At 50.0% G+C, this 15,279-nt stretch overlaps 1 protein-coding gene across 1 annotated transcript; it reads left to right on the forward strand.

Annotated features, from left to right (window-relative positions):
• Nucleotides 1-10,349: 10,349 nt before the first annotated feature.
• On the forward strand, nt 10,350-13,847 carry Phlda3 (pleckstrin homology like domain family A member 3). Its single transcript, XM_051147478.1, has 2 exons — nt 10,350-11,193; nt 12,928-13,847. Exon 1 carries the CDS (start codon nt 10,756-10,758, stop codon nt 11,131-11,133), a length of 378 nt encoding a protein of 125 aa, XP_051003435.1. The 5' UTR covers nt 10,350-10,755; the 3' UTR covers nt 11,134-11,193; nt 12,928-13,847.
• Nucleotides 13,848-15,279: the final 1,432 nt, after the last annotated feature.

Consider the following 15,279-nt stretch of genomic DNA (forward strand, 5'->3'; position numbering starts at 1 on the left):
GTGTCTGTGACTGTCAGAAAGCTGTTTTTTTTTTTTTTTTTTTTTAAATCAGGGTGTCTCTTCAAGAGGGGTCACCTTGCTGAGGTAGAGGGGCGTGTGTCCCTGCACCTATGAACTGCATCTCTCTTGTTTTGCCAATTCCATGAAGGGAATTTAGATTTCATTTCTCTATACCTTAGCCAGAGCCTGACTCAAAGGACCTTCAGTGATCCTGCAAGGCATGCTCTGACTTCCTCTCCTGAACTCCCCAGCCAGCTGTCCTCCTCCTCCTCTTCCTCCCCTCCCTCTTCTTCTTCATCTTCTTCTTCCTCATCTTCCTGTTCCTCCTCCTCCACTACTACTACTAATTTATTTATTTTATGTCTATGAGTGCTCTGTTTTCATGAATAACAGAAGAAGGATTCAGATTCCATTACAGATGGTTCTGAGTCACCATGTGGTTGCTGGGACTTGAACTCAGGACCTCTGGAAGAGCAGCCAGTGCTCCCAACTGCTGAGCCATCTCTCCAGCCCCCTGTTCATCTCTTCTTGTTTTGTTTTGTTTTTCCAAGACAAGGTTTCTCTGTATAGCCTTGGCTGACCTGTACTCCCTTTGTAGACCAGGCTAGCCTCGAACTCACAGCGATCCACCTGACTGCCTCCCGAGTGCTGGGATTAAAGGCGTGTGCCACCACCGCCCAGCTCTGTTAATCTCTTCTTGACCCTGTTCTCAGACTGGACACCTCACAGCCAACCTCCCTACCTGATCATAGAACCTGGGAACGTCCCTATTACCAAAGTGACAGGAACATTCACAATTTTTGTCATGAAACATCTTAAAATTAGAGGCAGGAAAAAAGTTGATAAGCCCCTCATCTGGAAAGACTCACTGCTGACACACCTTTCCCCTGCCATTTCCCCCCTCCATGCTCCGTTCCCCATGCCTGTAGCTTAGGACCCGCCTGTGAAGGGCAGCTCTCCAGAAAGAGAGGGAGAGGCATCATCAAGTACAGAGACTGCCAGAGCTGGATGGCAACTTACAGATCCTTCCATCAATCCCACACCACCAGTGAGCTTGCTACGTATTACTATTCTGCACGCAAATGTACACAAAGCAAAGGCAAATGGCTGGCAGGACCCAGGATTAAATTGATTGTCTTCCCTAGGCCTGGGGACCAGGAAGGTGGAGGAAAGATATTGTCATCTTTTGAATGTTTTCAGTTTTAAAAAGGTACTTAAGTACAGACACATGCCACAAGACAATGTGTCAGTCGGTGTTAGGCCACAGATGATGATGGTAATAATGATGATCTCATTAAGTCTATAATAAAGCTTAAACTTTCTGTCACCTGGTTTTGTTGTTGTCACAAGTTTGCGGCAATGCCGGTGGAAACAAGCCTTCTATTCTCACAGGAATATTGCAGATGCACAGGACACGGTCTTGAGAATGGCAATAAAAAACCGTGTTGCTGGCTTGTGTGTTTACTACGCTATTGTGTGCCATTCTTTAAACGGCATCTTAGAGCCCATTTTTTCTTCTTTGATGTATGTTGAAAGACAAACATTCTTGTAAAAATAGTGCACTGTTTTGCCAGAAGCAGCCTCTTGCGTCTTGTGTTTGCTTCAGCTCTTGATCCTTTCAAGGGGCCAGGCTCAGCAACTGACGTATACAATACAGTATCCAGGCCTCAGCGTGCAGACTCTGCGATGCTCGCGCAGGACAAGCTCACTTACCAACATGTTTCAGAATGCCCCTGTCACTGAGCAGTGCGTGAATGTGTTACCCGGATTTACGAGAGGGTTCCTTATCCTGTTCACACCACAGACCACTTACACCTGAGAAATTTTTATACAGTCACAGGCATATAGATGTGTAAATTACATGTGCACATCAGATAGTCACTGATAAACCATTAATTGATTTTAAACTATTCTTTGATATGCATATTATTTATTAACTGTGAGAACAAATTTGCATACTCTTGAGATGGGCGTGCTTGTTTGTTTTTACATAAGGAATTAAGTCTTGGCTGAATATTTGATACGAAGGGCACAGAGCAGAGTCAACATATTTCAGAATTGGCTAGTATTTGGCTATTAGAATCATTAAGGCTATTCACTTCATATAAACATGTAATCCAAAGTAATAGAAGGATATTTAGGGCCATTTTAGAAATTGTTGGGAATTCTAATCCCAAACCAAAAATGCATTGACTGATCTTTTATTAAAAAGGAATTTTTAAAAAATGAAATTCAAGCCAGCAACTCAGGCAGTAACTCTAAAATTCAAACATTCCTGGCTGGTGAGATGGCTCATTGGGTAAAAATACTTGTTCTCTGACTTCCATAAGTATAATGTGGCACACTTGTGTCTGTCCCCATCCCCACACCCCCACCTCCATCCCCCCACCCCCTACCAGCCCAGTTTGAATTAAATTTAAACAGTCTAACACAATACCATCCGTTGATATACTAGGTAAAAACCTACATGCTCAGAATTGTTGGCAGAAAAATGCTTAAAAGCCTTTATTTTCTATGATTAAGCTACCATCTTTGTAGTGAAAGGAGCCGAAAACTTTTTTTCTTTTTCTTTCTTTCTTTCTTTTTTTTTTTTTTAAGCAAGAGTTTCTCCTTGTAGCCCTGGCTATACTGGAACTCACTCTGTAGACACAGCTGGGCTCGACCTCAGTGATCTGCCTGCTTCTGCCTCCCAGGGCCTGAGATTAAGTGCACCATCACTGCCTGGTGAGCCAAAAATATTTTCATGTGTAGTTAAAAAAAAACAAAAAACAAAAAACAAAAAACAGAAACCTGCAATTCACAGCATTTAATAGTCTCAAGGCCTAAGTCAAAGTGCTTCAGCCAACAAGTAACGTTGCACGACGCATGCGCAGTGAGAAGCTCATGAGTCGGGACCATGGCTGTAATGAAGTTATTAGATACACCATGGTCACGCGATGCCAAATACACTACAGATTCGTATTGTGTTTGATTTTGAGTTCGCTTTTGATCACTGCGTGCTCAGAAACCTTATAATCTTACCAAATTTTTCACAACCCCCACATTCAGTTATACAACCCCACACAGGGTTGGGACTACGGTTTAAGGCACTGTGATTCAAAGCACTTTGTTGTTATTAAAGGAGAAAACTAAGAAACAGAAAATGACTGCTACGTCGAGAGTCGTGCAGCTGGCCGGCTGGGAAAGCTACTAGTTGTTTTGAGCCTCAGCCTTTTCTGGTAATAGCTCTACTTTGTGGTCCAGTGTCCCGGAGGGCCATTCTGGGGCAACCTTTTCGCTTCTGCTGCATGGGCATCCAGATACCAAGATGGCATGGGAAAGGGGAAAATTCTGCAGGCCCCAACGTGAATCCGGAGCCTACAAATCCAGTCTCAGTCAGACCCAAGCTGGGATCAAATGCCTTCAAGCCCAGACTCAGCCCATCAGAGAGGGGCAGTGGGCGCTCTCAAGACGAAAGGGATCCGTGGTGAATCAGGAAAGTTATTGGGTTGGAAAGTGATTAAAGGGCTGAGCGTGGGAGGGGATTTCCAGCTAGAGAGACAGGCCCCGGGAGCATGCCCGGGCTGGTCAGCTCCACGGTTGCTGCCCACTTGAGGTCTGTTGCAATAGTGCCCATAAAATTCAAGTCATTAGGGACTTGAAACTTGGGCCAGTTTAAAAAAGCAAAACAAAACAAAACAAAACACAACAACAAAACAGAGATCCGAGGAAACCCCAAAGCCCTAAACAACAACAACAACAAAAACTGCACACCAAAGGGGAGCAAGAGGGTCAGAAGTCTGGGGGGCAAAGATCCTCTGGGATAAGAGAGGAAAACAGAGAGAGACTGGTGAATTGGTGGGTGAACACAGAGAGAGGGGCAGGGTGGGGCCGGGCTATGGGTGGACTCCTACTTCCACCTAAGTGAGCTACCTGTTTCTGATGTAGGAACAAGGAACCGGCTGAGGAAGGATCAACAATATGGGGAGTTCCTGAGGTCCTGTGAGCCAAGTCTGCTTTCTTGGAAATTGTTATTAATTATGCAAAATAGAGCTGGACAGCTTTCGCTTTGTAATGAGAAATGGGGGTGTGATCTGAGATGTGACTGACGAGTGCTGCTGAGCTGCTGCAGTTCTTTGAGTGTACAGTGGCTCCTTTCCCTACAGCAGGCATTCAGGGTTCGTTTTGACTCAGTGGGTCTAGGACGGAGCCTGGAATTTGTTTTTCTGATGTCGTTGGTCCTGGACATCTTGAGAACCATTACTCTAAACCCTGGCTACCTGAAGTTTATGAAATCATATCAACAATGTATAATACACAGGCTTCTAGAAAGGCACGTTCTCTCGTCCCATAGCAACCCTACTGAACCATCAGCATCTGTCCCTAGCAGCCGAGTAAGCCTTCCAGTGCCCAGGGGCTGGGTACCCAAGGTCCAGAGGGGGGAAACTGCCTCTTTATGTTTCCTGAGGCTGGTAGGGGTGGGGTGGGGTGGGGGATGTCAGGCTGTCTGGTGTGATACTGATACTCCCCATTGGAAGACTCTGCTGCACCGCGCCCCCACCCCCCAAAGCCAACACGTGCCCCGAGACAGCAACCTCTACTAATGCATTTGAAATCAACTCTGCTCTTGAGCCAGCCCTGAGTTTTTGATTTCACTGAGAGAGATTTCTATGTAAACTGGATGTGGAGGCACACGTTTGCAGTCCCAGGACTAGGGCAGCTGAGGCAGGAGGCCAGCTTGGGCTCTAGAGGGAGACTGTGTCTCCAAAAACTAAAAAAGAAAAGCAAAGGACAAGCATCAGCACGCCCATGGTTATATTGGTGACACATCAGGGATCCCTGGTGAATCAGGAAACGCACAGCGATCCACCTGCCTCTGCCTCCCGAGTGCTGGGACTAAAGGTGTGCGCCACCACCGCCCAGCTCAAACTTTTTTTGTTTTTTTTTTCCTCGAGACAGGGTTTCTCTGTGTAGCCTTGGCCATCCTGGACTCACTTTGTAGGCCAGGCCGGCCTCGAACTCACAGCGATCCGCCTGCCTCTGCCTCCTGAGTGCTGGGATTAAAGGCGTGCGCCACCACGCCCGGCTGCTCAAACTCATTATTTTTAGCCATGTAAGAGTTGATGTGTTCAGCTCTTAACTAGATTTGTAAAGAAAGCAGTGTGGCAGAGGACTGAAGACCTCAAGTGCAATATGACGATGGTGATGAATAGCTCAAGGAAAAGAAATACTATCCCACCTCATCTTTTCTCAGAGGGACTGTTAGCGGTTGAGCTTTGGCCTTTAATCTTTACATTTGTGTGTTTGCTTATTTTGTGAGGGGAGTGAGGGAGGTGTGTAAATGCTGTGCTGCACGTGGTCAGAGGACCACTCGGAGGAGTCGGTCCTCTCTTTCCGCCATGTGTACAGTGAGGGATCAAACCCAGGTAGCCCAGTTTGATAGCAAGTACCCTTACCTCGGCATCATCTGGCCTGCCTTTGTTTTGGCTTCATAAGACACAATGTCACTACGTAGCCCAGGCAAGTCTTGAACTCACTGTACAGCTCAACTTGGTTGATGCTGTCGATTCTCCTGCCTCAGCCTCCTGTGTGCTGGGACCACAGATATCAATTGCTAGGACTAGGTTGTTACTATTTTAGGTGATATATTTAGGCCTTGTTTAATTAGTCCGTTAGCGTTCAGCAGCAGCCTGTTTTACCTCCCAGTTTTTGAGCTGTATTTTGCCATTTTTCCTACTCATCAGTAAATGTTTACCGAAGCTGGACTGGAGGTGGTGGCGCATGCTTTTAATCCCAGCACTCAGGAGGCAGAGGCCGGCAGATCTCTATGAGTTCAAGGCCAGCCTGGTCTACAGAGTGAGTTCCAGGACAGCTGGGGCCACACAGAAAAACCCTGTCTCAAAAAACAAACAAACAAACAAACAAAACAAGAAAACAAAACCCAAAAAATAAAAAACCAAAAAAACAAAAACAAAAAAACCAAAACCAAACCAAACAAACAAAAAAAACGTTTACTGAGGCCATACTGTGAGCTGGAGCTGTGAGGGTGAAGAAAATATCAAACTCTTGTTGGTATAAAGCCTACATTCTGGTACAGGAAAAACAACAGATAAATAGGAAATATAGAGCTGAACAGCGTGACGCAGAGATGAAGCGGCGAGGAGACGCGGTGTGTCTGTGGGGAGTGGGTGGAAGCTTGAAGCAGGGTGTTGGGGGAAAAAACCTCACTGAGAAGGTAGACCTGGAACTAATACTTGAGGGAGGCAAAGAAGAAGCAGGTGATCATGTGGGGGGTGGTCCTTCAGTCAGAATGCAAAGTGCAAAGGTCATGAGGAGCAAGGTCTGAAAGCTAGAGCTGGTCTAACAGCAGACCTGGAGGGCCTTGTGGGCAGCACTAGCTACTCCTAACTCTTGTGGATGCCTTTCTTTCTTTCTTTTGTTCTTTCTTTCCTTTTCTTTTCTTTTGGTTTTTGAGACAGGGTTTCTCTGTGTAGCCTTGGCTATTCTATCTCACTTTATAGACCAGGCTGGCCTCGAACTCACAGCGATCCGCCTGCCTCTGCCTCCCGAGTGCTGGGATTAAAGACATGTGCCACCACACCTGGCCTATTCTTGTGGATTCTAAGCAAAGAAGTTTCATCTCTTTATGTAGTTAAAATTTTTTTTTCCTTTTTGAGACAGGGTCCTACTATGTGGCCCAACCTAACCTGGAACTTTCTATAGATCAGGCTACTCTCAAACTTGTGGCAGCCCTCCTGCCTCTGGAGTGTTGGGATTATTGGTGTATATTGTTATGCCTGGCTTAGTTTACTCTTTTTTGTTTTTTGTTTTTCAAGACAGGGTGTCCTGGACTCACTTTGTAGACCAGGCTGGCTTAGAACTCACAACGATCTGCCTGCTTCTGCCTCCCCAGTGCTGGGATTAAAGGCATGCACCACCACACCTGGCTAGTTTAAATTTTTTAGTGTTAATATATATTTCATTTTTGAAGGATTGTTTAAATTTTACTTTTTAGGCATGTCTCATATATCCAAGCAGTCCAACCTTGATCCTTCCCTCCCCAGCCCCCAGGACAGGGTCTCTTCACAAAGCTCTGCCTGTCCCGGAACTCGTTCCGTAAACCAGGTTGGCCTCAAACTCAGAGATCTGCTTGCCTCTACTTTTCTACTTCCTCAGTGCTGGGATTAAAGGCGTGGGCTGCCACCGCCACAACCTTATTTTTGTTTTATCCTTTTGTTTTTATTTGCAGTTATTACAGGTGGGCTTTGCTCTGCCACACTGTCCATGCTGTATTGTTGATAAAATGATCTTTCCTGCTATTGCTTTGTCTGGCAATGAATTATTCCCTGACTTAACTTACTCGAGCAAGTAGTGTATAAAACAATAGTTCTGGGGCTGGAGAAGATGCTCAACACTGAAGAACACTTGTGTTCTTTCAGAGGACCTGAGTTTGTTTCCCAGCTCCCATGTCAGACGGGTGATTCCTGTCTGGAACTCCAGTCCCAGGGAATGCAACTCCCTCTTCCGCTTCCATGGGCACTCTCACATATGTCCACAAGCATACACGCACATGAAATATAAATAAAATTATTTTAAAAACCAACTATGGGGGCTGGAGAGGTGGCTCAGCTGTCAAGAGAATTGGCTGCACTTCCAGAGGACCCAGGTTCAATTCCCAGCACCCACATGGCAGCTCACAATTGTCTGTCGCTGCCTGTAACACAGACCTATATGCAGGCAAAACGCCAATGCACATTAAATAAGAATAAATAAATGATTATAAACATAAAGCCAGATATGGGTTTTTGTTGTCTACTTGCTTTTTTGCCACTCTAGACCCAGCTTTGGCTTTCCTCTCAATGTGATCCTTTCCTTCCCTGACAGTGTGCAGAATTGGGACATTCACTAGCAGGGGGTGGGTGGGGGTGGGGTTGGTGGTGTTCTCAGCTGACACCCTGCCCCCTCCTCTGGGACATTTTGAGTCAGCCCCAAACAGCTGGACTCAGCTTGCCTGACAAGGCAGATCAGCTTTCTCTTTGGTACAGGCAAAGAGAGGTGGCAGCTCTGGGTTGCTACAGGGGACAGTCTGTCCATCTGTCCCATGTGAAGTCAACAAGTCAACGAAGAGTCCAATCAGAATCCAGGGACTCAACGTTTCCCCTAGTCAGTGACCCGAGCAGGGCACACAGTAGTTCCCAATCCTGGGGAAGCACTGGGAACCCCGACGGTGAGGTGTGCCCTGTACCTCCTAATATTTAACTAATCCACCCTGGACCTGAGTGTCCCTCAGGTGGGGCTTCCAGTGAGGATGCCAACCCTGGGGGAACTGAGTTCTTTTTCCTAACCCCAGGAAGCTATGCAAACACATTCCTGCATTTCAAGGCCTGACTCTGGCCATTAGTCCGATGTGGTCGTATGGGGAGCCCTATGTTGGTAGTCTGAGGTCCTCCCAGCAGTAGAATATGGCCGACTGACTTCCTCCTATGCCCCTCGCCCACTCCCTTCCTACCCAATGTTGCTGCTGCCCTTCCCCCTTCCTCCTTCCACTGTCTAGAAGCCTCCAGGCCTCCAGCCAGTAAGTAAGAAGTGTGGGTGGCCATGTCATGCATTAAAAGGGCTCAGTGTTTATGGAGCGGCTGTGTGATGTCACCAGCAGATTCCGGGCCCTGTGAGACATCATGGATTGATATTCTACACACATTTACAAAGCTGCAGGATCCCATTTAAGTTGTTTAGTTGTTTGAGTTCTCTCTCTCTCTCTCTCTCTCTCTCTTCCTCCTCCCCCCTCTCTCTCCTCATGAGAAAAAGTGAGCAAAACAATATTATCTGTTCTCTCATGGGAATTTAAAGCATGGGAGAGGGCGCTGTAAATTCTGTCTTGAGGAAGATCCGGTAGCTATAGCAAGCATGAGTGAAAGAGAAAGGAAGTGTTAGAGATGGGGTGGGATGGAGACACCCCCACCCCTCCTCCTGGCCACCACCCATTTCCTAAAGGAGAGAAGGTTGTGTCAGGGCAGGATTCTGCCAGGTTGGTCAACTTAGGAGACCCTGAAAGAAGATTGTGGGGGGAAAAAGCCACAGTATGGCTGGCAGACAGGGGTCCCTAAGGCACTGCTGTTCTCTCTCCTAAAGTGGTATTCTGGGAGGTGAGAGCTGAAAGAGAGGGAGAAGGACAGAGGGAGGGGAGACACACACATGCAGGGATATAGGTGGAGGCTGATAGTTGCTTCCCTCCACAACTGGCTTGGTTCTGCAGGGGAGGGACACAACTGGATCCTCCCTGTGCCCGTTAGTTCCTCCTCACTGAGGACAGAAACACGAGTACATCTTGGTCTTCTTTCTGTCACTATTATGTGTCATTAGTCCCAGAACATTTATTATTCACATGTCCCTGAATAGGTGTTTAAGAAACTTTGGCCCGGAGGAGTTGGCAGAGAGGGAGAGCCATCTTTCTCAGGCTCTGAGAACCTTCTCTAAAGGAAGACACAGTAGGAAGAGATGGGTAACTGAGTTGCCAGGTCTGTCCTGGGTCTCTCACAAATGGTTGCTAACTTACTTGACACAGGGTAGACTAGTTATCCCATTTGATAGATGAAAGTACAAAAGGTTAGAGCCTTTGGCCAGGTAGGAGAGACACTGCAATCAAGGGAGAGAGGTTCGAAGTTAACCGAGAAAAGTCTGTCTCCCTTCAATTTAGGGCCAGAAAGAAGCCCATTCTCTGGTGTAGAATCTGCAGAGGAGTAATTACACTTGGCATGGCTGGCCCTCCGAGTGAGCACCCGTCACCTCCAAGTGCTTGGTGAGAGCTGTGGGACACCCCAAACCCACAGCACGTGTCTTTACTTCCCACTCTGGTCAAGATTTGTCTCTCCCCACTTTATACGGACTATTTCCTAATGCCTACCCTAAAAGACGCGGGTGAATGTGGGAGAATAGGTTGTCCAAGCAGTGGCCAGCCTCCTTTGAGCCCAACAGAGATACACCTGGTGATGGTGGAGGCACTCGACACTAGCTTTTGGCAGAGGCTGGCAGACAAGGGTTTCCACGGTCTGAGAAGCAGCCAGGGGGTGTTTGACACCCACTGTTCCATGGTGCCACTGCGCTATCGCCAGGCAGGCCCAATCCCTGGCTAGCCGCGACTTTGCTCCTCTAGGAGACGCTCCTCTACCCTCCCCCCACTTCTCCTCTTCTGTTCCCCCCCCCCCCTTCTCCTCCTATGTCCCGGGGGCAGGGGTGGCGGGCGGGAGATGGTGTTTTAAGAAGGGGCAGCCTGCAGGCCAGAGGCCTGGCTATTGAGTAAGCAGCCCCCTCCCGGGTCGGAGCTGGCGGTGGGTGTTGGAGCCCCGCTGCGGCCCCGCCCCTCGGGGCCCTGTCCGGGCGGGTGCGCGGCGCAGAGGGGAGGGCCAGCGGGGCAGGAATGCGCGGCGGGCGGGCGGCGCAGAAGGCGAGCAGCAGAACATGTAAGGACACATCCCGCCAGCAGCCGCCCAGCGCGCAGACAGAGCCCAGGGGAGCGGGCGTGCGGGCGGAGAGGCGCAGGGCTCCGGGGACCGGCTCCGGGCGGTCGGAGCGGTGCGCAGGGTCCGGAGCAGGCGGCGGGCGAGTAGCATCCGCAGGCGTCTCCCGAACGCCGCTGTCCGCCAGGCGCCCCGGGCTGCAGCCTCGGCTGGACAGGGAGCAAGGCCAGCCAGCCCAGGGTGCGAGAAGCCGGATCCGTAGAGCCAAGATCGCCGTGCCCGCCGCAACCTCCAACGCTGTGGGGACCTCGGGGCGCCCATGACGGCGGCGGCGACCGTGCTGAAGGAGGGCGTGCTGGAGAAGCGCAGCGGCGGGCTGCTGCAGCTGTGGAAGCGGAAGCGCTGCGTGCTCACCGAGCGCGGGCTGCAGCTCTTCGAGGCCAAGGGCACGGGCGGCCGGCCCAAGGAGCTGAGCTTTGCCCGCATCAAAGCCGTGGAGTGCGTGGAGAGCACCGGGCGCCACATCTACTTCACGCTAGTGACCGAGGGCGGGGGTGAGATCGACTTCCGCTGCCCCCTCGAAGACCCCGGCTGGAACGCTCAGATCACCCTGGGCCTGGTCAAGTTCAAGAATCAACAGGCCATCCAGACTGTGCGGGCCCGGCAGAGTCTTGGGACTGGGACCCTCGTGTCCTAAACCACGAGGCATATCATTTTATCGACATGCCCTCACCTCCGTGCCTAGAGGACATGTCAGGTAAGCCCCAGGGCGCTGAACCCTCTCTCTTCTCCTTCCTCCTCTCTTTACAGAAAACCAAGGGCTTTGTTTTCCAACCCAAAGATGTACAGTCCTAGGGAAGGTTGCTGGGACTGAGAGGGTAGGATCCCGAGAAAGAATGTGTTTGGGAAGCCTGGGCCCTTGGCCAAGTGATCAGAGCTGGCTTTTTCTCTAGGGTACCAGGCAGGAGGGTCCTTAATGTGTCTGAGAGGAAGACGGATGCTGGGAGGGAGAGCTCTGGTGGGATAGGTGTCTTCAAAGATTAGGTGAACAAGAGGCAGTGGTCAGCCAGTATTCATCATAGGGCTCCCACGTTCCATGACTCTTTCAGAATAGATGCATGTTGGGCAGAGGTGAAGACTCACTGTCTTGTAGTTATCGATGGTGGCCTAGCTCCCCACGTGGGACCTCACTGGAAGGCTAGGCTGAGCCAACCACTCCAAAACTCATTCTTTATAGTGGCTTTGGGGTTCCAGGGCTAATTGGGCGAGTCAAGAGATGTGGGATGGTGGGACTGGCCTATCTATGAGTGCTGGCTAAGGCCTGCTGGGCCAGAGGGTGGTTAGGAACAGGATGGGGCCACGAATTATCATTTGTGATGTCTTAATCCTCCTTGAGCGGTAAGGCAGCTGGTTGAAAGGTGGTGGTGGGGGGTTAGTTTGTGGTTAGAGTGTCTCAAGGGAGGGACCAGGAATAGAACCTAGAAGCCGTGGCACTTAGCCTTGTGCCCTCTTCCCCAGATACCACTCCCTCCCCATGGGAACTGGAGCTGGGTCAAGGAGGGCTTTATATAATTCTGGCCTTATGGTCTCCAATGGAAGTTTAGCTTTTGTCCCCCTGGACCTAGTTACACCTCCCTCAGGATCATCCACCTCCCCTTCCATCTTCTTTGTTCCAGCAGGCGGAGTTCAGGTGAGCCTGGGGGCCAGCCTGTGCTCTAGCCCCTTTGAGACACCTGTTTACTGCGCCCCAAACCCCCCCATCACCACCCCATTGTAGTGAAGCTGCTATAAAGGAAACCTTACTGGGCCAAGAATGGCTCCACCTTGATCCCTTAGGTCTCAGCGTGGGGCTTGAGGAGACAGTTTCCACTGGCCACAGTGTGTTTTCAGCCCTCTGTATCCACCGCTTCCTCCTCTGCGGATTCAGTCAATCTCTGGTCAGAAATGGTTGGGGGGGAAAAAGTGTCACCCGAACATTTGCAGACCTTTTTTCTTGTTACTATTTCCCAAACAATATAGTGTGACGACTATTTATCTAACACATTACATTGTGTTAGGTATTAAAGGCAATACAGAGACGATGTCAAGAATACGGGCAGTTTGCCAGGTGGTGGTGGCGGTGGCGGCGGCGCACGCCTTTAATCCCAGCGCTCGGGAGGCAGAGGCAGGCAGATCGATGTGAGTTCGAGGTCAGCCTGGTCTACAAAGCAAGTTCAAGACAGTCAACGCTAATACAGAGAGACTCTGTCTCGAGGGAAAAAAAAAAAAAAAAAGAATATGGGAGGTTTGCATATGCAAAAACTACAGCCTGTTATAGAAAGAAGGCCCCAGACCAGATTGTAGTGTCTGTGGCATGTCCAGGAACCTATTTCCCTGTGGGTAACAGCAGTAGCCACATTATTTTCTGGTTTGTTCTGGTGTAGAAAAGGCTGGGAAGGCTCATAGTTTCTAGTAAATCAGTTGTCTTAACCACTGTTCTCTCTCTCTGCAGCTTCTCTGTCCACCTTGGTTGGTTGGGGCCTGACTACATGTGAGGAGGCAGAAGCTATCAATGTGTGGAAGAGGGGTACGATCATGGAAGGAGCCAGCCGTCCAGAGGCGGAGAGCAGAGGCCAATGAGGGGCTGAGGATGAAGCTTCAGCCTCTAGACGCCGCCGAGACTGCTACCCCCAGCTCAGGCCTTCGAGCCACCGGCCTGGCCTCATCTGGACCACTTGGGGCTTCCCTGGCATCAAGGCCCCTCCCACTGGCCCTGCCCTCGGTTCTGGGTTCTGCAGACTGCTCATTGGCCCCTGGCTTTGAGACATGCCTAAAGGAGGGGCATGCTAAGCCAGGGCCTCAGAACTCAGGATGCCAGCCTGGCGTCCAGAAGATGACCACCCTACCTTAGGACAGTCGCTGCACTCAGCTTGTGGAGGGGGATCTGCTGGGCTGGAGGCCTGTGCCTGGGGGAGGGGTGTCTCTTGCTGCTTAGGTCCTTTTGGGACCCCACCCACCCACCCATCTAAACCCTCTCTTTGCACACTTCTTCCCTCACCTCTGTTGCCCTCTCCTCACTTTGGTGTTGGGCCTGGAGGTGGTGGGGGTGGGGTAAGGGTTTGGCCATTACCATTTCATGCCTATTTCCAGAAATGAAGATGCCCAATATATGGGCAGTAACCACACTGTCTGCTGTGTGAAATTCTTTTAACTACAGGACACCTAGAGCTTTGGAATATCTCTTTACTTCTCCAGCCTACAGGCAGTCTGAAACATGTAACTTGAGGGTGCAGGCACTGTACCCTTAGAGGACATGGCCTCATTGGCCTTAGGAACGAAGGGCCTCGGCGTGACTGGAGACCATCACGGTCCTGTAGCTGCCTCTGCTGTGCAGGGTTTCTTGGCCCCTGCTAGCCTGGGAAGTGTGTCTGCTTTCTGTGTGGGCTTCTCTCCCTGCTATTTACCCACGCAGATGCACACATTAATACCATACGTCCTCCTTAGTGCCTAAAAGAGACACTTCTACGTGGGAAGATGCAGAACTTGCTGCCGAGTGACCCCTGTGACCTTTCCCAGCATAAGCCGATGCAGAGCTGTGGCCTGCTTGGGAGTCTCTCTGGAAGGAACAATGAGGCCGAGGGAACTCCTCAATGACTCGACATCTCTTTAATAACCTTTTTGTTTTTCTCATGCTTCATTCCTTCATGTTTCTCTTGTTCTCTGATCAAATTTTCCCTCTCTCCTGTCAGTGTCCCTCTGTCCTCAGAAGAAGTCTCTTCCATGTGGGATGGGAACTACGTCTCACAGTTGAAAACAGGCACAAGATTTACAGAAGAACATTCAATGACGGTCCCATTCATTATCTCATTAGTCTGTACCACCACCCTGTGGATAGCTTAATCCCACCAGGTCAAAGGTCATCATCCTTCATACCAACCTAGAGCAATGCTAGAGCAAGGCCCGGGTGCTGTGATCAACTGATGATGTCTTCTGTGGGTGGGGAGTGTCAAGCACTTTCATATGTCTGGAATGGAGAGAAAGTAGCCATTCCTGCCTCCGCGTAGCTCTTAGTGGAAAAGGGTTAGCTTCCCGGTGGTCCTTATGAAATAGACTATTCCCACAAAGCCCAAGAATTGCTGGTGATGAAGGTTTGGGCTTAAAGAAATGAGGCATGAGGTACCCAGAAAGGGAGGAAGGTTTATGAGTAGATGGGTTTGGGACCACATAAAGGCTCTTCTGGGTCCAGTGCTCTGTCCTCCAATGGATATGGAGGGACAAAAAGGAGATCCAGTCTCTGCCCTAGGAGCCCAGAGTTTAGTGGGAGACAAGCCAATAACAGCAGGTGCCAGGAAAGCTGACCACAGGAAGCCTTCCAAGCACCAGGCAGTATTTCCTTGCTGCTCAATGTTGACCTCAGTGGAGCTGAGAAGGGTCCCTGTGCTGCAGAAGGGCATAGGCAGCTTGGGAGGGACAAGGGCAGAGGGCGGGGCTTAGACCCTCTTGTGGACTTGGCACATAGCAGGCTCCAGGCACGGCACACGTGTGTAGGCAGAGACTGTTACAACAGAACGGATATTTACCACAATTCTGAGAGCCCTGGGTTCTCAAGAACCCTCACCGGAGAGAGAGGTCTGGCGCTCCTACGACAGGCTATTTCAAAAGACTGACCTTTTAGGGGAGTTGTGCTCTTCTACCATCAGGGAATGGGTTATTCTGCTTTCTGGGTTCAAGGCTGCCCCTTTTGCTCTGAATTTCCAGGAAGGTGCAAAGGCCTTCACCCTTGGAATGCTTGCTGGACTGCTGAGTAGGGTAAAAGCCCCTTTGTTGACAGAGGCAGGCCTTCACTGTGCCAGCAGACTCTCTG

This window comes from Acomys russatus, chromosome 6 (genome assembly GCF_903995435.1).
Source record: "Acomys russatus chromosome 6, mAcoRus1.1, whole genome shotgun sequence".
In the NCBI taxonomy this organism is placed as follows: domain Eukaryota; kingdom Metazoa; phylum Chordata; class Mammalia; order Rodentia; family Muridae; genus Acomys; species Acomys russatus.

Coding starts and splice junctions, on each gene's coding strand:
- Phlda3 (XM_051147478.1), top strand. CDS start 10,756: ATGACGGCGGCGGCGACCGTGCTGAAGGAGGGCGTGCTGGAGAAGCGC.